This window comes from Felis catus, chromosome D2 (assembly GCF_018350175.1).
Source record: "Felis catus isolate Fca126 chromosome D2, F.catus_Fca126_mat1.0, whole genome shotgun sequence".
NCBI lineage: Eukaryota > Metazoa > Chordata > Mammalia > Carnivora > Felidae > Felis > Felis catus.
Window position 1 is genome coordinate 18,287,292 of NC_058378.1, and position 23,921 is coordinate 18,311,212.

The following is a 23,921-nucleotide window of genomic DNA, read 5'->3' on the forward strand; positions in this document are numbered from 1 at the left end:
GCCTAATGTGGGGCTCGGTCTCATGACCCTGGGAATCATGACCTGAGCAGAAATCAAGAGTCAGAGGCTTAACCACGCGAGCCACCCATGGGCCCCACGAAAATTCTCTTTTAAGGGGCATCTCAGCCTTTTGTTCCTGCTAACATGTGCAGTCCTGGGGAATTACTCAGTTCGTAAGACGGCCATTCTATTTTGGGCAAACTCACTGTAAGGAAGTTCTTAATTCTGGAGAAAACATTCACTGCCTTCTGTTTTCCCCAAGCTGGGTGAAACGGGCCAGTACGGAGAAGATGCCAACCCTGAGCGAGTGAGCACACATAAAGGAATGTAGCCTCTGTCCTCGAGCTGTATATGTCATTAGTGGGAAAGGGATGCCAACAGGTGGTGTGGACAAGGAGTCTATAATCCAGGGACAGGGGCTCAGAAAAGTCCCCAGAGAAGGGGCATTTGGGCTGGGTCTTGAGGCACGAGCAGAAGCCTGACGCACGGAAGGGCTGTGTGGGAAGACGCAACAGGATGGAGGGAAGGATGTGTGAAGACAGGGGTGACAGGAGAGGAGAAGGCCAGTCTGTGCCCAGCCCCGAGGCTCACCCCTGGCTCAACTGCTCAAACTATAGTCCACATTCTGGGGAGCACAGAAGTTTCGAGCAGGTGAGGGCCGATCAAATTTGCACTCCAGGAATATGATTCTGGCCGCAGGAACAAGGATGGACGCTCAGAGGGGGAACCTCCAAGGTAAAGACGTAGATGTTCCCCCCAAATCACCTGCCCCCTCAGCTCCCTGCTCAGGAAGACCCTGCCTGCACCCGAGGATGAGTCCCGGGTCCCCATAAGCACATCTTTTCTCCTTGAAGCCCAGCCCTCGTGGACCCTGAACCTGTGAGGGTCTCGGCTCACCCAGCGCAAGGTAGGGCTGCTTCTCAACACGGCCACCACCTCCCAGAGGCCCTCGCGTGTGTCCGCAGCTGTGGCCTCGTCCTAGGCCATGCCTCTTCCCTCCTCCTCACACATGACTCCATTCCAGCCACAGCTGTTCCACAGACCTGCTCACAGAGGGCCTTGAAAGTGCTCCCTAACCCTCTAATAATTTAAGTCCGAATTCTGCCGAGGACGGGGCCCAAGTCCACCCCTGAAAACAGAGATGACCGCGTATGCCCCGTCCTCCCCCCAGGAATTGCAGACAGCCGTGGGTCCTCACACACCTCTTCACCCAGATGAGCCCACAATATCCTCCTAACCGCATGGGTGCCCTTTTCCGTGTGAATATCAGTGTCTAGAGAAAGGCGATGGAAACTGAATGGAAACTGACGAGCTCTGCACTCTCTCCTTGATGCCCTGGCTCTGAGCACAGAGGGTGGGTGGAGTGGGGGCTGGCCCTACTCTCCGGCCCATTCCCCAGCCCCGGTGCACCTTGCACCCGCTCTCTTCGCTGCCTGGTTTCTTTGCTTTTTTTTCTCTCCGCTTCTAGGCAGGGGCCTCAAATCTGCCACACGGTGCATGTTGAATAGCGCCAAGCAGTATCCCGCAAATCCCTTCCATGGCCTGGCCATCCCCCGAAGCCTCGGCTCGTCCTGTCGCCCCTCTCATGGATCCGTGGTGGAGCTGGAAACCTGGCCCTCCTCCGCTGCCTGCCTGCCTGCCAGATCCGGTCTCTGCTGGGAGCAGAGGCCAGTCCAGGGAAGGGCCGGCTACTTCCCACCGCCCCCCACTCCCCGCACCCTTGGATTGACCTCCGAGGCCTGCCAATGTGGGCTAGCTGAAGGGCACAGTCCCCTTCTTGCCTTCTAGCACAAGAAACAGTGTCTGGAGGGGGGGGAGAGTGAGGCCCGGGGCAACCACCTGCTGGGACAAGAGCCCGGGCCTGAAGGGAAAGATCAGACCCTCATGAGTCTCTGCTCGAGGGCCCCGTGGGGAAGGGATCCCTAGGGTTGGCAGTGAGAAGACACTTCCAGCCACCTGTATGTGCTGGTCCATGCCTCAGACACGTACGTGCCCGCTCGGTGCCAGCCATTACCACAGGGCTCCCCTGGCCACACACACCTCAGCCCCAACGATTTCTTTCGTTTTCTGTTCCCGTCTTTTTAATTTTTAAAAATGTTTATTAATTTTTGAGAGGCAGAGAGAGACAGAGCGCGAGCAGCGGAGCGGCAGAGAGAGAGGGAGACACAGAATCCGAAGCAGGCGCCAGGCTCCGAGCTGTCAGCACAGAGCCCGACTCAGGGCTCGAACTCACAGAAGGTGAGATCATGACCTGAGCCAAAGTCGGAAGCTCAACTGACTGAGCCACCCAGGCGCCCCTGTTCCCATCTTTGACTCACGTGTTACACCTGCCCACTGACATTCTTCTGTTACACCTGCCTCCTTCACAGGACAAGCTTTGCAGCCTGAAGTTTCTTGAATCCAGAGTTTCTTCTCTCCCTCCTAATCCCCCCAAGCAGCCTCCTGAGCTACTTCTAAAAGCTTTTCCCAATCTTTTTCTTCCTAGTTGAGGATTAGCAGTCCACCCGCCACACACACACACACGCCCCAATCCAATCCACACGGGAGGACAGCAGGGCACCCCGCGGGCAGAGAGACCAGCTGGTCCTCATAACCATGCATGGTCCACGGGGCCCAGACGGAGGCTGCAGGTGGGACAGGTGCTGAGGTCCATAGGGGGGAGCCCCCTGCTCTGTGGCCTGAGGTTGGGGCCCGTTTCAGCTGGTGGGGGGGTCCTAAGTGCCACCCAGGACAGCATTTCCACGGGAAAACTCATTCTCCTCTCCTAAATAACCAACCCTACAACTGATCTTTTGGAAAAGACACTTTTAAAGCCAGGGAATTGCTCGCATTTGGAGGACTCTTTGAGTTCATTTCAGTTTAAAAGAATACATTTCTAAACCACGCCCATTTCTTTCTTAAAAGTTTTTCCCCTAGGCCTCATCTTTAAGGAAACAATGACCTCCATCTATGCAAATGAACTTCCAAAGGGTTAACCTCACAAAACGTGTGAAAACCCAAGTGCTGATATGTGCCCCCAGGCACCGGCCTGTTGTCCACACTCAAAGGCCTACCCGGGGAAGGAAAGTGACGAAAGTGACGTGGCTGGTGCGGGTCCCACCGGGCCGGTGGATTCGGGTGGCTGGAGACTTCTGGATGCTGCGGTATCATGGCCGTTCCGCAGTGCCTCACTCAAATCCTCCCTGGGAAGGACGGCTTAAACAAACTGAACGCTAGTCTGTATAAAACAGAGCCGCTTCCTCCAGGAAAGCAGCCAAGAAGGGAAACAGAATGTATTTTACATCAAAGGACAAAGCTCTCAGATTTATTTTGACCTCCTGGTTGATCTCAAACGGAATGTAGTTTTACTATGCTTCAAAGAAAAAAACAATTCTTCCTATTTTTCCTCTAGAAGGTCATCATGCTACCAGATGAAGGAAGAGAATGGGTCAGGGCTAGGATCACAGACAAATGTGTCCATTTAAATGACAACGACACGTAAATGACACTTTATTTTCATCTGTCACTGGGTAGCTGGTGTGACAGGACATGGTGCTCACTCATGAGAAACGGTCTCCTGGAATAAGAAATCCTACACAACGCATTTTTAAGGATGAAGAAATAGGAAATGCAAAGATTACAAGCACTTTAATCACTTAAAGAAGACATCAGAAGAAAAAAATCAGAATCGCTACAGGGTCAATGTTCTTAATTTATTTAAAATTATTTGGTGCCATCAAAATAACTAAAAAACCACACGGGGACACAGTTCTGCTTTGCATTACGACGTCTACACCTGGTTTGGAATCCAGGTATCTTCGTGGATTCCTTTTCCAAACTTGAAATAGGAACTCTTCATTCTCCCTCTATGTGACAGTGTCTAATTATGAATAATTTGGTTTGATGTCCATGGTCTCTCCTGATCATCTCTTCCATCCCGAATATTAGTACAAGTATCAGAGTGAACAGAACCGAAGCTGATACACGGGTGGGAAAGTCTCTTCACCAAGACCCCTGTCCTCTAAGGGGTGCCCAGGCAGCTCAGTCAGTTAAGTGTCTGACTCTTGATTTCGGCTCAGGTGATGATCTATCTCGTGGTTTGCGAGCTCGAGCCCCTCGCATCGCGCGGACAGGGCAGAGCCTGCTTGGGATTCTCTCTCTCCCTCCCTTTCTCTCTGCCCTTCCCCTGCTCATCTCTCTCTCAAAATAAATAAACACTTAAAAATAATAATAAAAGAGGCACCTGAGTGGCGTTAGTCAGTGAAGTGCCTGATTCGGCTCAGGTCATGATCTCATGGCTTGTGGGTGCGAGGCCCACATCGGGCTCTGTGCTGACAGCTCGGAGCCTGGAGCCTGCTTGGGATTCTCGGTCTCCCTCTCTCTCTGCCCCTCCCCCGCTCACGCTCGGTCTCTTTCAAAAATAAACATTAAAAAAATGTTTTTCAATAGTAATAAAAAAAAAAAACAAACCCTAGCATCTAGCCACCGCTTACAAGTTTCCAATGATGGGGAAATCATTGCTTCAAAAGCAGCCCGTTTCATCAGACAGCTGGAATTGTTGGCATCGGCTTCCTTATACCGTTAACAAAAATTGCTTGCCTGTAACTTTCACTCTCTGGGAGTCTCAAAAAAAAAAAAAAAAAAAAAATTAGTCTTCAGCCTCTTTTGTATGGCTGCCTTCCAAATATTTGGACATCACGATTCCATTTTCCCCTCCTAGGCCCTTCCGTAGAAACATCCAGTTATTTTAAGTGCTCCTCATCAGATGCTGTTTCCGGCCCCCTCACCGTCTGAGTCATCATCATCTGGACCTGCTCTAACTTATGAGCGACTCGGAAAACCCTGTGCCCGGAAGGGAACGGGATACTTCAGGGGTGGCCTGTCAGCACACACGGCACTAGATGCCATCCGGATTGTTCCGGATGCCGTACTTCTACCTATTCAAGCTTAAGCTCATTCTACTTTATTTAAAAAAAAAAATTTTTTTTTTTAACGTTTATTTATTTTTGAGACAGAGAGAGACAGAGCATGAATGGGGGAGGGTCAGAGAGAGAGGGAGACACAGAATCCGAAGCAGGCTCCATGCTCTGAGCTGTCAGCATAGAGCCCGATGCGGGGCTCGAACTCACAGACCGCGAGATCATGACCTGAGCCGAAGTCGGCCGCTTAACCGACTGAGCCACCCAGGCGCCCCAAACTCATTCTACTTTAATAGCTCTATCACACTTCTGGCTGCTGACCTGATCTGTGGCCTCGCTTTTGCTTTGCTACTTGTTGGAAGGTGGGGGGGAAAGGACGTTAGAAGGTTTGTTTTCCGATGGCGGCTGAGATGCAAGGAAATCGTTCCCCCTGGAAGACCATTTGGTGATTAAGATGAAAAAAATCCTTAAATACACGCACTGCCATTGACTCTGCGGTTTCAGTTTTAGGAATTTATTTCAAGGAAGTAATTAAGGGCATCTCAAGAGTCACCTCAGAAGATGTTCGCTGCAAACCCTCTCTATGTCCTACAACACAGGACAAGTTCAAGGAGCTTATGCTAACGGATACACTGCGGTCATTGAAAATGCTGTCGAGGGGGTACTGACGGACACGAAAAGGTGTTTGTGATGGAAAACGCCAGGAAGAAACGGGTGGAAGTACAGTGTGGTGCCACATATGTAAAAATGTTGACATAACCAGCTGGTAGGGGCTGTCTATGGCCTGTCCTGAGCCGAACCAGGAGGAAGAGGGAGGAGGGGGGAGGGAGGTGGCCTCCAGGACAGACGCAGGGAGAACCCTGAGGTGCTACCGCTGGGAGAGAGGGGCATGTGTGGGGACACTTCTCAGGTACTCTTCCAAATCGTCAGCAATGTTACTCACCTCGCAGACTTGCCTATTTTTTTCCTAAGAACTCACAGAAACGCTGAGAGGCCCAGGAGCTGACTCCGAAATTGTGTCTAGGGCTCCAGGCCTCCTGTCCCTGGGCTCGGCACAGCCGAGAGGAGGCAGACACCGGCTCACCTCAGTCAGGTGGGACACATGCCCAGAACGAGTCCAGAGGAACATTCGGTGGGAGAGTAACAGTGGTTAGTTTGGGGTGGCAGAATTATGTGTGAACAATTGTCTTATTTTTGCTTATCTGAATTAAATGTTCCACATATTACACTTACGTATGTGCTTATTTTAACATTTATTTATTTATTTTGAGAGAGAAAGAGAGGGAGAGAGAGAGCACGGGGAAGGGGCAGAGAGAAGGGGGGGAGAGAGAATCCCAAGCAGGCTCCGCACTGTCAGTGTGGAGTCTGATGTGGGGCTCGATCTCGTGACCACAAGATCACCACCTGAGCTGACGGCAAGAGTTGGGACGCTCAGCTAACTGGGCCACCCAGGCGCCCCATGTTGCTTGCTTTTAGGGTATCCTTCAAGGATACTCAGCCACTTACTTTCCTAACAATGACACTGGGCAGACCTCTGGCTCGGGCCCGGGTCACAGCGAGCCACACAGAGTTAGCCGTCCCACGGCTGTCCCACCACGCTACCCAGGCAATGCGGCTCACCGGGCGCACGGCGCACAGAGATACAGGGAAAGCGGGTTCGGTCGTAAGAAGCGAGGAAACTCTAACACGTGCTACAACATGGATGAGCCTGGGGGACACTGCACGGAGCGAAACATGCCAGTCACCGAAGGACAACCTTCCCTGGGGTGTCTGGGGGAGTGAAGTTCAAGGAGACACATAGGAGAGCGGTGGCTACCAGGGGCGGGGGGGGGGCGGTGGTTGGGGAGAATGGGGGTTAGTGTTTCACGGGGACAGAGTTTCAGCTTGGAAAGGGAGAAAGTTCTGGAGACGGATGGGGGTGACGGCTGCACAACGGTGTGAACGTACGTGATGCCACTCAGCTGTGCACTTAAAGACGGCGGCCACGGCAAACGTTCGCTGTGTGTATCTCACCACGACTTTTTTAAAGAACGCACGACGCCGGAGCCCCGTAAATCCCTCGAAAGGAGAAAAGGTTCAGGAGAGCACTTCTCCCGACTCTGTAGCAATGCAGGATGAACACACAAGTGGCTCATCTCCTCTTCTGAAATAGTGGCCTCATAGGAACTGGAATGTGAGAGCTGTCCTCTAGAAGCGCGGGGCTCGAGGACAAGGACACTTGTCCACCGAGCTAGGCACTGGGGCGCAGCACACCCTGCCAGGTTTCTGGCAGGTGGGAAGTAGAAACACTAAAACGTTCCCATTAGCATCAGCGGCAATTTGCACCGGGACTTGGGTTCTATTACGCATTTCGCCATTCCCGTGTCATTCAGCTCTGTGTAAATGCAAGCAATTTCTGTTTTGAGAAGTCAACTGTCTCAGATAATGAGGCAGTGGCGGGCAGGGGAGGGGCGAGAGGAGACACCCCGAAGGATGGGGGTCCTCCCAGACGACGCACACCGTAATCAGGACTCTCCTCTCCCTACCCGTGTCTCTCCGAGGCCTCGCCCCCTTCCACGAGGTTGTGACGAACACAAGAACGATACCAAGGTTTCGGAAAGGCAAAAACAGAATCTACTCTCCAAGGACACGTCCCCATCTGAAGGACGAGAGCCCTGCAGATGGCCCCTGTTCCTCGCTGTCCTGGATCATCGGCCATCCTGCCCACTGGTCTCATCAGTCAGACGGAGAGAGGCGGAGGGCACAAGAGGAGAGGACACAGGAGGGCATTTACTGGGAGAGACTCATTTTTCAAACCAGAGAGCTTTTCCTGTACCCAGGGGCGGGGAAGGGGGGAAGATAAAATTCGTCTCCATCAGATAAATTTTCAAAAAACACAAAACCTGACTAACACTCTATTTGCCAGAACACTTTGAAAATCAGCACTGAAGGGTGCCTGGGGGGCTCAGCCGGTTAAGTGTCCCACTTCGGCTCACATCATGATCTTGAGGTTTTAGAGTTTTAGCCCCGAGTCCGGCTCTGTGCTGACAGCTCGGAGCCTGGAGCCTGCTTCGGACTCTGTGTCTCCCTCTCTCTCTGCCCCTCCCCCGCTTGCACTCTGTCTCTCTCTCTCTCAAAAATAAACAGACATTAAAAAAAAAAAAACTTAAAAAAGAAAGGAAGAAAGAAAGAAAGAAAGAAAGAAAGAAAGAAAGAAAGAAAGAAAGAAAAGACAGTCATCACTGAAAAGCAACTTCAGTGACCAAAAGGGAAGAAAGGGGCCCAGAACCTAAGGACCAAAGGCCTTCTGCTCCAGACCTGAAATCTACAAGGAGGGCGATGGGACACGAAGACATATCCTCACCCCGTCTCCAAGACAGTACGATTGGTGGTCCTAATCTGGGGACAGAGACTGGAAGGCAACAGAAAGGTACAGTTTAAACAACTGTCGGGGCGCCGGGGTGGCTCAGTCAGTTAAGCGTCTGACTTCGGCTCAGGTCATGATCTCGCGGTTCGTGAGTTCGAGCCCCGTGTCGGGCTCTGTGCTGACAGCTCCGAGCCTGGAGCCTGCTTCCGATTCTGTGTCTCTCCATCTCTCAGCCCCTCCCCTGCTCATGCTCTGTGTCTCTCTGTCTCTCAGTAATAAATAAACATTAAAAATTTTCTTTTTTTAAAAATAAACAACAGAATCAAGGGATCTCCCAGAAGAAAGTGTGGCCATTTTACAGATAAGGAAAATGAAGCTGTAAAATAGTCACTATCTGTCTAAGGTCAACTACCTGGCGGCAGCGCTGACTGCCGCGCCCCAGTGCCTAGCTCGGTGGACAAGTGTCCTTGTCCTCAAGCCCCGCGCTTCTAGAGGACAGCTCTCACATTCCAGTTCCTATGAGGCCACTATTTCAGAAATGGCCAGAAAAACTGGAAAGTGGACAAGGGCTGGGCTATCCCAGTGTGTTCGGGACATCAAGAATCTCACAGTTCCTCCTCAACTTCTAGAAAGCAGTCGTCGTAGAAGGACATGTCCACGTGAGCATGCTGTGCTACCTCCGTGAAGCCAGCGGCCTTCCAGGAGGCAGGACTCTCCCCATGAGCATGACCACAGCCTTCTCTCCAAGGCTCCAGGAAACCGGCCCAGGGAGCAGAGAAAACAAACGACTCCTTCTTTCTTCTTCTTCTTTTTTTTTTTTTTTTTTTTTTAGACAGAGAGAGACAGAGATGAACGGGGGAGGGTCAGGGGAGACACAGAATCTGAAGCAGACTCCAGGTTCCGAGCTGTCAGCACAGAGCCCGACGTGGGGCTCGAACTCATGGACTGTGAGATCGTGACCTCAGCCGAAGCCGGACGCTTAACCGACTGAGCCACCCAGGGGTGCCACGACTCCTTCCTTCTTTAGCCAATTTGCAGGCATCTATCTGGCTTCAAGTGCCTGTGACCCAGACCAGGTGCAGTTCTACCAAGGGAAATGCAGGATTCATTGAGTCACCCTTGACCTTCGGGAGCTTCGACAGAAGGACTCCTGGCCAGCGTGACCTGAGTGAGATGGGAAGCAAACTGCTTCATAACTGCCCCCCACCCCCAGCCCCTGGCCTCTCCCGATGACAGTGGGATCCAAATAAACAGAACTGAAAGATGACGCTGACCAGATCTCTCACTCCAATTTTCAGATCTCCTTCACGGACCGGGTTGCGACTCAAGAACTTGGTGAGGAAATCCTGGGTCTCTAACAGGCAAACGTTAGATCTGGGCTGTTCCTAAATCCAGCTGCTGGTGCTCACGTTTGCGGTTCCGTTCCTGCACCCCGGTCACAAAGCCCTTCCAGGCTGCGCTCTGGCTCAGCGTACAGGCTTCTCTGTGCCCCTCAAGCCCCGTGAATCGATTGCTGAGCGTGGACGACTAAGCTTCCACCAGAAGATGAAGGCCAGGACCCCAGCCTCCGGGCCTCCCCTCTGCCACAGCCACGTTGCTGGTTGGCTTTATTAAAAAATCCCAGAGTCTACTGAAAAGCAGCGCGGGCTGGGACGGGAAATCGAGTTGGGAACAATAATCTGGGCTTTTGGAAGCCATGGCGGACCCAAGAGCGGGATCCCCAGAGTGGGGCCACGCAAGGCAATCTTTAGGGGTAAAGCCACAGTGGGTCTTCCCGAATCCTTCATAATATTTTATTTAAAATGTGCTTTGGAACGTATCACTAGATTCGCGTGATAATATGTGTTTAATCTGTAAGTGTCTTAATATAGACAGAGGAAGGAGAGCTATCCTCAAAATATTTTTGCTAATAGGGCGTTTGGTCAAAAAAGCGGGAGCCGTCGCGGGGGGCATCACTGCTATCTTGAATCTGGTTCCTACATCTGTCAGTGGGTTTTGTGGCCATGCTAAAAGACACCAGGCTCCTATATTTGGCTTCGTGCTGCCTCCTCCCACCCATCTGTCTACAGCTGCTAGATATCCAACACCTAGAACACAGGAAGCTGGGTTTCTGAACAACCCACGTTACCCAGAGGAAAGAGCTGTGCCCAGTGGTTCCTTGCCGACCACAAAATACTGGCAGCGTCCATCATTCTTGCGGAAAATGTGTTTCGCAGCCAGAGCAAAATAACTTTTTTTTTTTAATTTTTTTTATGTTTATTCGGTTTTTGAGAGAGACAGAGTGCAAGAGGGGGAGGGGCAAAGAGAGAGGGAGACACAGAATCCCAAGCAGGCTCCAGGCTCTGAGCTGACCACACAGAGCCCGACGCGGGGCTCGAACCCACGCACCATGAGATTGTGACCTGAACCAAAGTCGGATCCTTAACCGACTGAGCCACCCAGGCGCCCCAGAGCAAAATAACTTCTAAAGAAAAAACTCACATGTACGTGGGTTTAGCGAGGAAAAAGGTTACAACTCAAAAGGTTGAAGTTCTTCGGCAAAATAAAAGGACACGGTGCCTTTAGCAAGTTATCGGTAATAACTCAAAAAAAAGGGACCGTCAGTACATTCCTGTCCTATCTCTGAAGAAAATCAACTGTGTAACAGCTACAAACATGACAGCCAGGGTCAATACCACACTGAATTGATTTTTAACTAGAGTATGACTCTTAGTAGTAGCTGGTTTACACCCTGAAGATGGCCTCCCCCTCGCACTCCCACTCCATATAGGACTTAAAATCCACTAGAACACTTGGTTTTAACGGAAGACAACCCACAGGAAGTCTCTCATTAATCCACACAGTAGAAGCGTATCCTATTATTATAATAAAGAAATCCTTATTAGCGAAGTATTCCGTTCAGATGCTCCCCACTGTGTGGGAAATGCCTATTTTACATAGGAAGGAACCTTGGCTCAGAGCTGCATGACTCATCCAGGAGTTGGGGAAGAAGGGAGGGGGCTGGCCTAATAGATACAGCTAATGTGCTCACACACGCATGCTCCCGTCTAGCGCAATTGGGACAACGGAAGGGTATAGACAAACGGTATAGACCTGCACTCCCTGGGGTGATACGTATCCAACCTCGGTTAGACACATGAACGTACAAACTCCCCATCACCACAAAGTAAAAATTTCGTGAGCCAACTTCTGGTTTTCCGGGCCAGCGTGTGAAGAGTTGGGAAGTTATCACTCCATCCTAAGCTATCGACAACTCTTCTGCGTTCCCTCAGAGAAGTGAGATCATAGAGCAAACCGCTACTCCAAAAACTGGAGACACCCAACGGTGAATACAGAGAATCACAACTTACTGGAGGACCCATCTGTGCAGGAACCTTGTCCGGGTAACGAAATCAGAACGGTGACAGATGAACTGCTGGAGGGAGGTCGCTGTGGACAAGCCTGAGAGCTAAAAACTCCAGGGGCATCAGTCATAGGTGGCCCCCCATAACTCTGTGAGTTTTTACCTCCAGGAGCTTAACTAGGTTTCTGAACGACAGATCCCTTCCTTCATGCTTCCAGCAGGAGAGGAAGAAGGATCATTTGGAAATATGCCAGAGCATTCTGTTCTTGACAAGGCCTGCCCTCAACAGAAGCTATTTTACCACAGCCTAACCCCATGGAAGTTTATCAGAGCCTAACCAACCTGGAGAAAGGAAAATGCTGGACCCCAGCCTGCCCCTAGCCTTCTGCGTGTTAGAAGGGAAATACTCCTTTCTAATCAACTTTAGCTGCCCTGTCCCACCCATGTGGGAGAGAAACTGGGAAGCAATTGTGAAGTTCACAGCCCAGGGGCACAGGCTCACTAAAAGATGAAACCTAGCAAATGACTATGGAAGTCTTCCCTTGTCCCCACACCTACCTTATCACTACAGGCCTATTTACTTGAGTTCCTTTTACCCAGCACATCATACTCGGCTTTTAAGAAAAACTTACAAGGCATACTAAAAGGCAAAAAACAAAGTTTGAAGAGACAAAGCAAGCATCAAAACGGGCTTAGATATGGCAGGGATGTAGGAATTACCATACCAGGAATTTAAAACAACTACGATTCATATGTTAAAAGCTCTAATGGAGGGGCGCCTGGGTGGCTCAGTCGGTTAAGCTGCCGACTTAGGCTCAGGTCATGATCTCGCGGCCCGTGAGATCGAGCCCCGCGTCGGGCCCTGTGCTGACGGCTCAGAGCCTGGAGCCTGTTTCGGATTCTGTGCCTCCCTCTCTCTGACCCTCCCCCATTCATGCTCTGTCTCTCTCTGTCTCAAAAAATAAATAAACGTTAAAAAAAAAATTAAAAAAAAAAAAAGCTCTAATGGAAAAAGTAGACAACATGGAAGGACAAATGAAGAACAGAGAAACAGAAATGGAAATTCTAGTCAAGAACCATACAGAATTACTAGAGATCAAAACATTGTAACAGAAATGAAGAGTGGCTTTGATGGACTCATCCCACTAAACTGGGCACAGCTGACGGAAGACTCTCTGAGCTTGAGGATATGACAGTAGAAACTTCCGAACTGGAAAGCAGAGATTTAGAAAACAAAGAACAAAAGAACGCTGAAAGAAATCAGAATGGAGTTATCCAGGAAATGCTGGATAACTACCAAAATGTACACACATGTATAATGGGACTACCAGAACGACAAGGAAGAGAGGCAGGAATAAAAGATTTATTTGAAGTGGTAATGACTGAGAATTTCCTCACGTTAATGTCAGATGCTGAATCACAGCTGCAGGAAGATCAGAAAATACCAAGTGGGATAAATAACAAAAAGACAGAAAACATAAAAAACCAAAAACTACACCTAGACATAGCATATTCAAACAGCAAAAGTCAACATTTTATTTTTATTTACTTGTATTTATTTTTTTAAGATTTTATTTTTAAGTCATCTCTGCACCCAACATGAGGCCTGAACTCACAACCCCGAGATCGAGAGTTGCATGTCCTACCAAGTGAGCCAGCCACTTGGTTTTCAAGATTTTAAAAAAATCTTGAAAGAAGATGGAGAGGAAGGAAACAGAGAAACAAAGATAAGAATTCTATCCAGCTTCTCATAAACCGTGCAAGCAAGAAGAGAATGGAATGAAATATGTATAGTTTTGAGAGAAAAAAATTGCCAACCTAGAATTCTATACTCTGTGAAAATAATCTTCCAAAGTGAAGGAGAAATAAAGACTTTCTCAGATAACAGAGACTGAGGCAATCTGTGGCCAGTAGACCTGACTTGCAAGAAATATTAAAAGGAGCTCTGCAGAGAGAAGGAAAATGATACTGGGCAGAAACTCAAATCTCCATAAAAAAGTAAGAACATCAGAGAAGGAATAAGTGATGGTAAAATGACAACTTTAATTTTTTTTTAAGTTTATTATTTTTGAGAGAGAGAGAGAGAGAGCACACAGGGGAGGAGCAGAGAGAGAGAGAGAGAGAGAGAGAGAGAGAGAGGGAGGGAGAAAGGATCCCAAGCAGGCTCCGTAAAGTCAGCATAGAGCCCAATTCAGGACTCAAACCCACAAACTAAGATCATGACCTGAGCTGAAACCAAGAGTCAGAGGCTTAACCGACGAAGCCAGCCAGGCGCCCCCAACTTTAATTTTTCTCATCCTCAATTGATCTAACAGGTAAAAGTTTGTTCAAAATAATAATAGCAACAATTTTGCATGCTTATCTATAGTATATATATTTAGGTACACACTATACATATGAAATGAATGACAGTGATGATTCAAGGAAGAGGAGGGAAGAATTCTTAATATGTTGTTATAAGATACTTACACTAACTGTGAAGCAGTCTAGTGTTATTTGAAATTAGACTTGGATTAGTTCTAAATGCATATTGCAAACACTAGGCCAACCACTAAAACAATGGGAAAAAATAGGAGAGAAAAATGGAATTATGTAAAATGCTCAATGAAAGCTACAAAAGGCAGAAACAGTGTAGAAGACAAATATAACAGAACAAGGCAAGGAATAGAAAAGGCTAACAAATATGGTACATATCAATACAACTATAGTAATAACCACCTTAAATAGCAATGGTCTAATACACCAATTAAAAGACAGAGTCAGAGAAGATCAGTAAACAAGACCCAACTAGCTGTATGTTGTCCTCAACAAATCTACTTCCAAAACAGAAAGCACTGAGCCTACATGGGTTTACTGATGAAGTCTACCAAACACTTAAGGAAGAAATCATTACTAATTCTCTACAATCTCCTTCAAAAGATAGAAGCAAAGTTAATACTTCCTAACTCATTCTATGGAGCCAACATTACCCTAATAACAAAACCAAAGACATCACAAGAAAATGGCAAACCAATATCTCTTATGAATGTAGATGCAAAAATCTTCAACAAAACATTAGCAAATTGAATCCAAAACCATGACAAAGTAGGGTTGATCTTAGGTATGCAAGACTGGTTCAACGTGTGAAAGCCGATTAATGTAATCCATTTGACAAAATCCAATACTCCTTCATGATAAAAACTCTATTCTAGGAATAAAGGGGAAACTTCTTCAGCTTGATAAAGAACATCTACCAAAAACTTAGAGCTAACTTCATACTTAATGGTAGGAAACTAGAAGCTTTCCTGCTAAGATCAGAAATATGGCAAGGAAGGACACCTGGGTGACTTGGTTGGTTAAGCATCCACTCTTGATTTCGGCCCAGGTCACGATCCCAGGGTTGTGGGATCGAGCCCTTTGTTGGGCTCTGTGCGGAGTGTGGCGTCGGCTTGCAACTCTCCCTCTCTCTACCCACCCCACCCCCTGCCACCCCTCTCCCCTGCTCATGCTCGCTCTCCAAGATAAGAAATAATATGGCAAGGATGTTTACCACTTTTCAACATCATACTAGAAGTCCTAGCTAATGCTAGGAAACAAAAAGTACGCTATAGGTTAAGAAGAAAGATGTTTGCAAATGATATGACTGTCTATGTAGAAAATCTGAAAGCATTGAAACCTCCTGGGACTAATAAGTAATTACTGCAAGGCTGCAGGATACACGGTTAATATACAAAAACCAACTGCTTTCTTATATACGAACAATGAACAAGTGGAATTTGAAATTAAAAAAACAATACCATTTACATTAGCACCCCCAAATGTAAACACTTTGATAGAAATTTAACAAGATAGGCATAAAATTTGTATGAGGAAAACTGTAACACTGACAATGGAAATAAAGAAAGAACTAAATAAATGGAGACAGTCCACGTTCGTGAGTAATAAGACTCAATACTGTCAAGATGTCAATTCTTACAGCTTGATCTATAAATTCAACACAAACAAATGAACATCCCAGCAAATTATTTTCTGGGCATCAACCAATTCTCAAGTTTATACAAAAGGCAAAAAAAAAAAAAACCCACAAAAAACAGAATAACCAACACAATATTGAAGATGAAGTACGAAGTTGGAGGACTGACATCACCTAAATTCAAGAACTACTATAAAGTTAAAGTAATCAAGACAATGTGGTATTTGACAAAGGAGCAAAGGCAATACGATGGGGCAAAGGTAGCTTTCTAACAAATGGGGCTGGAACATCGGGACATCCACATGCAACCCATCAACCAGCCCATCTAGACACAGATCTTCCACTCTTCTCAAAAGTTAACTCAAAATGGATCAAAGACCTGATTATAAAGCCAAACTATAAAACTCCTGAAACAAAATGTAGGAAAAAAATCTAGGTGATTTTGGCAATGACTTTTCAGATATAACGTCAAAGGCATGATCCATGAAAGGACTGATAAAGCTCAATCTCATTAAAATTAAAATATCTGCTTTGGGAAAGACATTGTCCAAAGAACAAGAAGACGAGCCAAAGCCTGAGAGAAAGAATTTATAAACGACACATCTGATGGGGGATGGTTATCCAAAATATGGAAAGAACGTTCAAAATTCGGTAAATGGGCAACCCGCTTAAAAAAAAAAATGGATGAAAGACCTGAGCAGATACTTCCCCAAAGAAGATAAACGGAGGGTAAATAAATTTATCAAAAGAAAGTCAGTATCATATATTGTTAGGGAAATGCAGATTTAAATAATGAGATTCTACTTCCAACCTTTTAAAACAGCCCAAATCAAAAACACTGACCGTACCAGACGCTGCTGAGGAAGCAGGGCAAAAGGAACTCTCATTCGTTGCTGGTGGGAACGCAAAATGGTACAGCCACTTCAGAAGACAGCTTGGTAGTTTCTCGCAAAACCACACGTACTCTTACTACGTGATCCAGCCGTCTTATTCCGTGGTCCGCACCCAAATGAACGGAAAACTTACACGTACACACAAACCCGCCCAGAGATGTTTACGGCAGCTTTAGTCACAGCTGCCAAAGCTCAGAAGCAACCAAGACGTCCTTCAGGAGGTAGATGGGTAAACTGGGGTCCACTCAGACAACACAGTCGTATTCAGTGGTGAGAACAAATACACCATCAAGCCACGAGAAAGCACGGAGGAAGCGTCGATGCACGTTACTAAGTGGAGGAAGCCAATCTGAAAGGCAACGGGCTGTATGATTCTAACTAGATGACGTTCTGGAAAAGGCCCAACTATGGAGACAGAAAAAGGATCGGTGGTTGTCAGGGACTGGGGCGGTGGAGGGATGAATAACTGGAACACCGAGGACGTTTAGGGCAGTGAAACTATTCTGTAGGATAAAGCAGGGGTGGATTCACACCACCGTACATTTGTTCAGACCCACAGAACGTACGGCACTAAGAGTGGACTGTAACGTAAACTAGGGACTTTGGGGGATTACGACGTGCCGGCGTTGGTTCCCTGAACGTAGCAAGGGACCACTCTGCAGGGACATGCTGACAGCGGGGGAGGCGCGCATGTGTAGGGGCAGGAGGCATGTATGGGAATCTCCGCACTCTGTGCACAATTTTGCCGTCAAGCCTAAAACTGCTCTAAAAAATAAAGTCTTGTTTAAAAAAAAAAAAAATCTGTGAACCGATATATACCATCCTGTATTTTCTATTTTATTCCTTTTTTTTTTTCCCAACAAATTTTGGTCACCTCCTAAGTACACTTACTTCGCCCCCCCGCTAAGGAGCTTGAAGGAAGTCAGCCAAACATGACTAGAGGGCAGTGTCTCCAGCAGCCCTCTGCAATCCATGCTGTCTACTCCACGGGCTCCACAGGCGACAGAGGGCCACACGCGACTCATTCGTGGTTTCTGAGCAAGAGGATTTCCCAGCCCCCAGCCCCCAGCCCGAGGCTAGATGGGTCCCTGCAGTTACCTGGAGGGAGGGTCTCCATGCTTTGTGCTTTCTCATCCCCGTTGCTGTGATGTAGGTCTTTCTTTTTAATTGGGTCAATTTCATTCCAGTCCTCCTAAGGGGAACAAAGACACGAAATGGGTTGATCAGTTCCTCAAGCACACCTTCGCTCACCAGTTCAATAAACATTGAAGTCTTGGGACGCCAGAGAGCCCTGGGGACGTAACAAGGAGGGAGAGAGAATTCCCATCCCAGAACTTCTCGGAGGGTGGGGGGGGGGGGGGGAGAAAAGCATGGGAATGACCTTTTCCGAGGAAGGATTTGCAACTTCTCTCTTCATTTTATATTTACACTGCATATCTCGGGGAAGGCAATACTCCGGAAAACCCAGGGCTTTGTGGATTTGTGAAGGTAGGGGAAGGGAGGTAGGGAAAGTAGATTAAATAAAATAATTCAGTAGTGGTTAAATTAAAGCCATTAAAATGATGGTAGCTCTCCAGACATCTTAGATGGTTAAGGACACCTTAGGACCAGATTTCTCCCTCTTGGGTCCCTTTGAGCCCTCCTCTGACGTTGCTAAATGATTTAATTCTGCTGAGTAACAGTGGAGGGAGGAGGAAGGACCAGCCAAGCTTTTCCTCGGGCTTCACTCTAATAGGACTGCCAATGGAACAGAGCTGTAAATTAAGGGTTTAATGTGAAACCAGAATAAGATATAAGCTCTGGCAGAACTTATTCAGCTCATCTGCACAAACAATTTACTCTAATCCATCAACATTAAATCAAACCAAAAAACATCTCCATGACCACAGAGCTAAATATATCTTTCAACCACTTGGAATCTGATTTCTCTGAATCAAGTAAGAAAGATTTCTGTAGAAGAACCCAGATCAGAAATGTCCTACGGCTAGTCATTTTCCTACACAGATTTCCGTGAGCCAAGCCGTGTCGACTGGCCATTCTCTGGAGCAGATGTTGTCGGGATGAGCCCTCCCTGGGGAGAGACCAGGCCAGTTCTGCACAGGTTTGTCCGCTAGCACTCCTCCAGACCAGCGTGGGCTGCGTGTTGTGCAAAAGGGGACCACTGGAGACATTCTGGCTCTTTCAAACGTAAAGTGAGATCTGCAAGCAGGGTAATTCTCAGGTGCTGGGCCAAATCAGGCATTTTTCCCAAATGCGACTTGCTTTGCCAATAACCTCCATTTTTACTCAAACAGTACAGTAACGAAAGAGAAACCATGCCTAAGCTTCCCCCCCACCCCCCTCTTGAGGCCAGCTTTTTCTTCAGCTGCTTCTTCAGTGCTATAGCTGGGTTTATCCCACCAGGGCCACCTCGGGAATGATGGGTTGGGGGCACCCGGGAGGTGCAGAACAATGGGCTGGAGACGAACGCTCCTGTGCCTTGGTGGTCCTGCCCCTCCCCACACCTGTCACAAGACCCCTGCCCTTCAAATGCCCCAAGTCCTGTGACTTCTGAAGAGTTTATCCTGCATTTTAACAAAAGTATTAAAATGCACCAGTATCCCAATTTATTTTTTGCGGCAAGCAGTTTTTCAAAGGTATTCGTAATTTGGCTTTTGAGACCATTTGGTTAAAAATAAACTTTCAATTTACTATCAGTGATGATTTCGCAGAAAGCTTGGCAAAGGCGTGGGAGGAAGAGAATCTAACCTACTGCCTTTACAATATACGGAAATGTACGAATACTAAATCCAGTGAGTAATGAAGTTACCAGAGTCATGCTGTGCGTACTTTTAATTAAGCATTATTAATTTTTATTTTGTAGCTCGCTTGTAGCCTTTTGTGGCTAATAACTCTCTCCCCCCTGCAGGCATTACAGTGGCGAAATGGATCAAACCATTTAACCTTGTACTTGAATAAAATCAAAAGTGAAGGGTGCTGCTGGGGCCAGTGCCCCAGAACCAAGGCATTGTCTGTACTGTTGACAAAATCAACATTGAGGCAGGTCAACCATCAGTGCTCTCTCAGAAAATAAATGCTTCCTTCTTCCCGCAGGCAAGACGGACCGGGTCCAGAGGCGACATTCCTTAGCCTCCCTTCCCCCTCCCAAATCCACCATGCCCACCATAAAACCAAAGCTGGGGATGAGAACATGTTGAACGGCCAAGTCCCAAGCAGGTGAAATAACGCTAAGGGCCAATTATGAATGCCTGTGACACGGATGCTTCACAGAGAATTCCTAGTTCACAACGGGACGTGGAACTACCTGGGTCACATAGTGGGTAAGAAGCTAAAGTTGGCCTTTGATGAATCAGGCCTCAGTTTAAACCAAGTTAGAAGAACCCGACTCTCACAATATCATAAAAGTCCAAGGATACGGGGCGCCTGGGTGGCTCAGTCGGTTAAACGTCCGACTTCGGCTCAGGTCATGATCTCGCGGTCTGTGAGTTCGAGCCCCGTGTCGCGCTCTGTGCTGACAGCTCAGAGCCTGCAAGCCCCATTCTAGCCACTGCGCACACACTGAACTTCCTTCCAGTGCTATTACTACCCCTATTTTACAAGATGAGAAAGCCGGGCACTGGAAGCTTAAGTACATAATGAGGTTAGACTCAAACCCCAGGGGATGGATGGACTGATTGATTTTAAAATTTTTAATGTTTATTTTTGAGAGAGAGACAGAGAGAGAGAGAGAAACAGAGCATGAGCAAGGGGGAGTGGGGGCGGGGAGAAGAGAGAGAGAGGGAGACACAGAATTCAAAGCAGACTCCAGGCTCTGAGCTGTCAGCACAGAGCCCGACGCAGGGCTCGAACTCACAAACTGTGTGATCATGACCTGGGCCAAAGTCGGACACTTACCTGACTGAGCCACCCAGGTGCCCAAACCCCAGGGGATTCAGTACCGGAGTCCACGGTCTCAATCATTCTACTGTACTGCCTTTAGGTAAAATAACTTCCCCCACTACCAGCTAGATAGACACGAGTAAAGCAAAACAATGTATTAGCCATTCATTCATCTCAGGATATGTCTGATCACTGTAAATTCCTAATTGTTCAGGATGATTGATCGGATTCACTGGCTGAGACAGCCGGTGCCCATGTACAACGCACCCCCTGTCAACAGCTCACCCTTCCAGACGCTTGTCATGTTCCACTCTCCTCCTGGAACCCTGACCCATGGCCTTTGCTAGATGGAAGAACGTCCCCAGAGATACGGTGAGGAGTGGGCAGGTTCACCTTGGCTGAGCGTGCCCACTCGGGCGTAAACAAGCATCCCACCTGATGGCATAGTGCCACAGACCCTGCAGAGTGTGGGGAAGGCTCCGAGAAGCCTGTGGCCAAGAAGTGACACCTTAGCAGAGATCTGAGGGGTCAAGAATGGACCTGGCAAGGAGAAATGATGGGGCTCTGGGGGAGATGAGGGTTCTGGTGGAGGGAAGAAAATGAAAGGTAGAAAATGGGAAGGCATGGAAGTGGTGAGACACTGAGACTTGAGACTTCCGTTCCAGAAACATCGCGTTGGCTGTAGTGTAGGGAGCAGACGGAGGGGGCAGAAGAGAGGCCAGGGGGCCACGAGGGCAATGCAGCAAGGGACGGTGGGGAGCCGGCTCAAGCCTGGGTCCTAGAGATGCAGAGAGGAGACCGGCGCGACCACAGGGCGAGGATTGGAAGAGGAAAGCAGGAAGGAAGGAAGGAATCCGAGATGGAGAGTTCTGACCTGGGCGTTTCAGACAGGAGGGGCATTCACAGCTAAGGAACAGGAGAAAGTTGTCTGGGTGGGGCAAGGAGGGGAGCTGGGAGATACAGACGAGCCTGTTCGGGAAATGTGGAGGTTCCCGCAAGATACCGAGAGGAGGTACCTGGCAGACACAGGAGACACACGGCTGGAGTTCTGGAAAGGCAGGAGGCCATCGAAGCTGCTGGCGGGCATGTGAGACCATCGGCTGGGGGTGGGGGGTATGAGCCAAGTGAGAACGGGTCCCAGGGCAGAGGGAGATGCAGGACACACGACAAATTGGGAAGAGCCCTGGCCCACGAGCGGGAGCCTCGGGGTCTCGCCACAGGGATCTGAGGAAGTCACCAGCCTCCCTCCCTCCACTGGGGCACCGGGCTGAAGGTCTCATGGTCCCTGCCTGCCCTTGGTGTTCCTGGGTACCGGGTATTCTCAGCACTTTTTTATTATTTCCACCCATTTCACATGGTTGGTATGCAAAAGCTCTTCAGGTCCTTGGAGGGCAGGAGGGCTCTGTCACATTTCTGGTGTATCCCATGGCACCAAGTGTGGCACTGGTCTCAAGTTGGTCACATGATAATAAACGGAGTTGGGACCAAACACCCTCACGCTACTTACTCAGATTGACCTGACTGGCTTCGCCCACTTTGCAGTGGAAGCTTTTCATGACAACACCCCCCCCCCAATACATCTACATACATGATGAAACGCATTTACACCAGCGGGGGGGTGGGGAGGGGGTGTGGAGCCTCGTTTCAAAGGGGAAACGTGTGAAATGCAACAGTGTGGGGAAGGCTCCAGGGCCCAGGACCCGCTGACAGGCGGGACGTGTTACCAACTGATCTGTTTGTTTCCTCCCATTTAAGAGAAAATGATGCGGTGACAGGCAGGTCCTCTTTTCAGTGACAAGTAGAAACGGCTAAGATTAGAGGAGTAATGATGCGGTTTGATGCTGGGTCAGAAGTTGCAGAGCATTCAAGGCCTGGGATCCGGTCAGCCTGCTGTTATTCCCAGGGGGCGGCAGCCTCCTCTCTGCTTTGTGTCTCTGGCTTGCAGAGGAGGGATACTGACATGGAACTGACATGCGGAATGACTAACGCAGTCTGAACACCGGACTGTGGATCAGGTTGCAAAGTGGGTTCCCTCAGGGAGGTTTCTTTAGCCAGAGGTCTGCCACCCGTATCAACGACCATAGAGCAGGGAGGATGCTGCTACCCCCCACCCCACACCCCCCACTCGTCTTCACTGTTTAGACCACAGTGTGGGAAAGACCCGGAGAGAGCCTCACCTCTGGCACTGAGGCTGTCTCTCCCTTGGGAAAGGGCACATGAGCCCAGATAATGCAAAACGCAATCTCCTGTCCTCCCACTTACTCACGTACCTGGGCTCATAGCTATTATTAAGCGTATTTGAATTGGGTGAGTTTTCACAGAGTCTTTAGAAGTTCTAGATACACACTGTGCCCACGCTGTTCTTACGAATGGGTAACAGAAGCAGTCTGTTACCTGAAGCACAAATGGTGATCAAGTCAGGCTGGGACTGAGATCAGATGGAAATAAATGACGGAGTGATGTCTATTTATCTAGCATAATTAGAGAGAGCAGCAGCCAAAATTCATCTCGTTTCTAAGAAGATAAAAGAGCAGTAGGTTTTAATAAAATGACACGTTTTTCAGAAATAGTCAATCCAATAGGTTGGTTTATGGCATAGTTACAAAAATTAATTCAGTGTAAATATAGCTTTATTTATTTAAGGAATATTCCCCATCATATTCCCAGTATGATCTGTCTTTGTTTCAAAATAAGAAGAAATAAAAAAATAAATTAAAAAAATTAGAAGCGGGGGCCTAGGTGGCTCAGTCAGTTACGTGTCCGACTTCAGCTCAAGACCTGATCTCAGTTTGTGAGTTCAAGCCTCGGGCCTTCTGCTGTCAGCACAGAGCCTGCTTTGGATCCTCTGTCCCCACCTCTCTCTGCCCCTCCCCCCCTACTCGTGCATGCACTCTCTCTCTCTCACAAAATAAGCATTTAAAAAAAAAAAGTAAGAAGAAATAAATAAAAATTGGGCTTGGCTTTTGCCAGAGAGGCTGCGGAGGGAAGGGCTGTGAAAGGTGCTTCCGGGTCACGGGTGTGGAGGCAGAAAGGCCTCTGTGGTGGTGTTGGGGCGGGGACAGCGAGGGTAAGCGGGCTGTGCAAGCAGCCTTTTCCCTACTAACAGATCGCCATCGACTTGTTAAGGGCACCGATGGGTCCAACCCTTCTTGTCCCAGATGGGAAAAGCGATCGGCAAGGGCTAAGTGACTTATCAGGTTATCAACCAGCGCAAAACAAGTTCCCTCAAAACCAAGGAGCCTGAAACAAGAAACGTTTATTATCTCACCCAGCTTCTCAGAGTCAGGAATCTGGGTGGTTCCGGCTCACGGTCTCTCATGAGGCCAGGGCTGCCAACCATCTGAGGGTCTGACCGTGCTGAGGGGCCGTTCCCAAGGGTGTTCACTCACACGGCCGCCGGTGGAGGCCACAGTGCCTTACCACGGACTCCTGCCCAGGGCTGCGCGAGTGCCCTCGCAGCGCGGCAGCTGGCCTCCCCCACGGTGAGAGATCTGACGGGAGGGGAAGGTAGGGGGGAGACAGACAGAGGGAGGGAGGCAGATGCCAGGACTCCCTTCACCACTTAGTCTTGGAAACCACACACCGGCCACATTCTGGTGGCGGGGAGCAC

The 23,921-nt window shown here is 48.6% G+C and overlaps 1 protein-coding gene across 3 annotated transcripts in view; it reads right to left on the reverse strand.

The window, feature by feature from the left end:
- Window positions 1-23,921, reverse strand: part of GALNT2 (polypeptide N-acetylgalactosaminyltransferase 2) — a 193,696-nt gene that overhangs the window by 76,142 nt on the left and 93,633 nt on the right. For all 3 annotated transcript variants that reach the window (XM_023240434.2, XM_045039959.1, XM_006937791.5), the window contains exon 2: window positions 17,531-17,624. In XM_023240434.2, coding sequence (XP_023096202.1) covers window positions 17,531-17,624 — 94 coding nt within the window. The remainder of the gene's footprint in view (window positions 1-17,530; window positions 17,625-23,921) is intronic.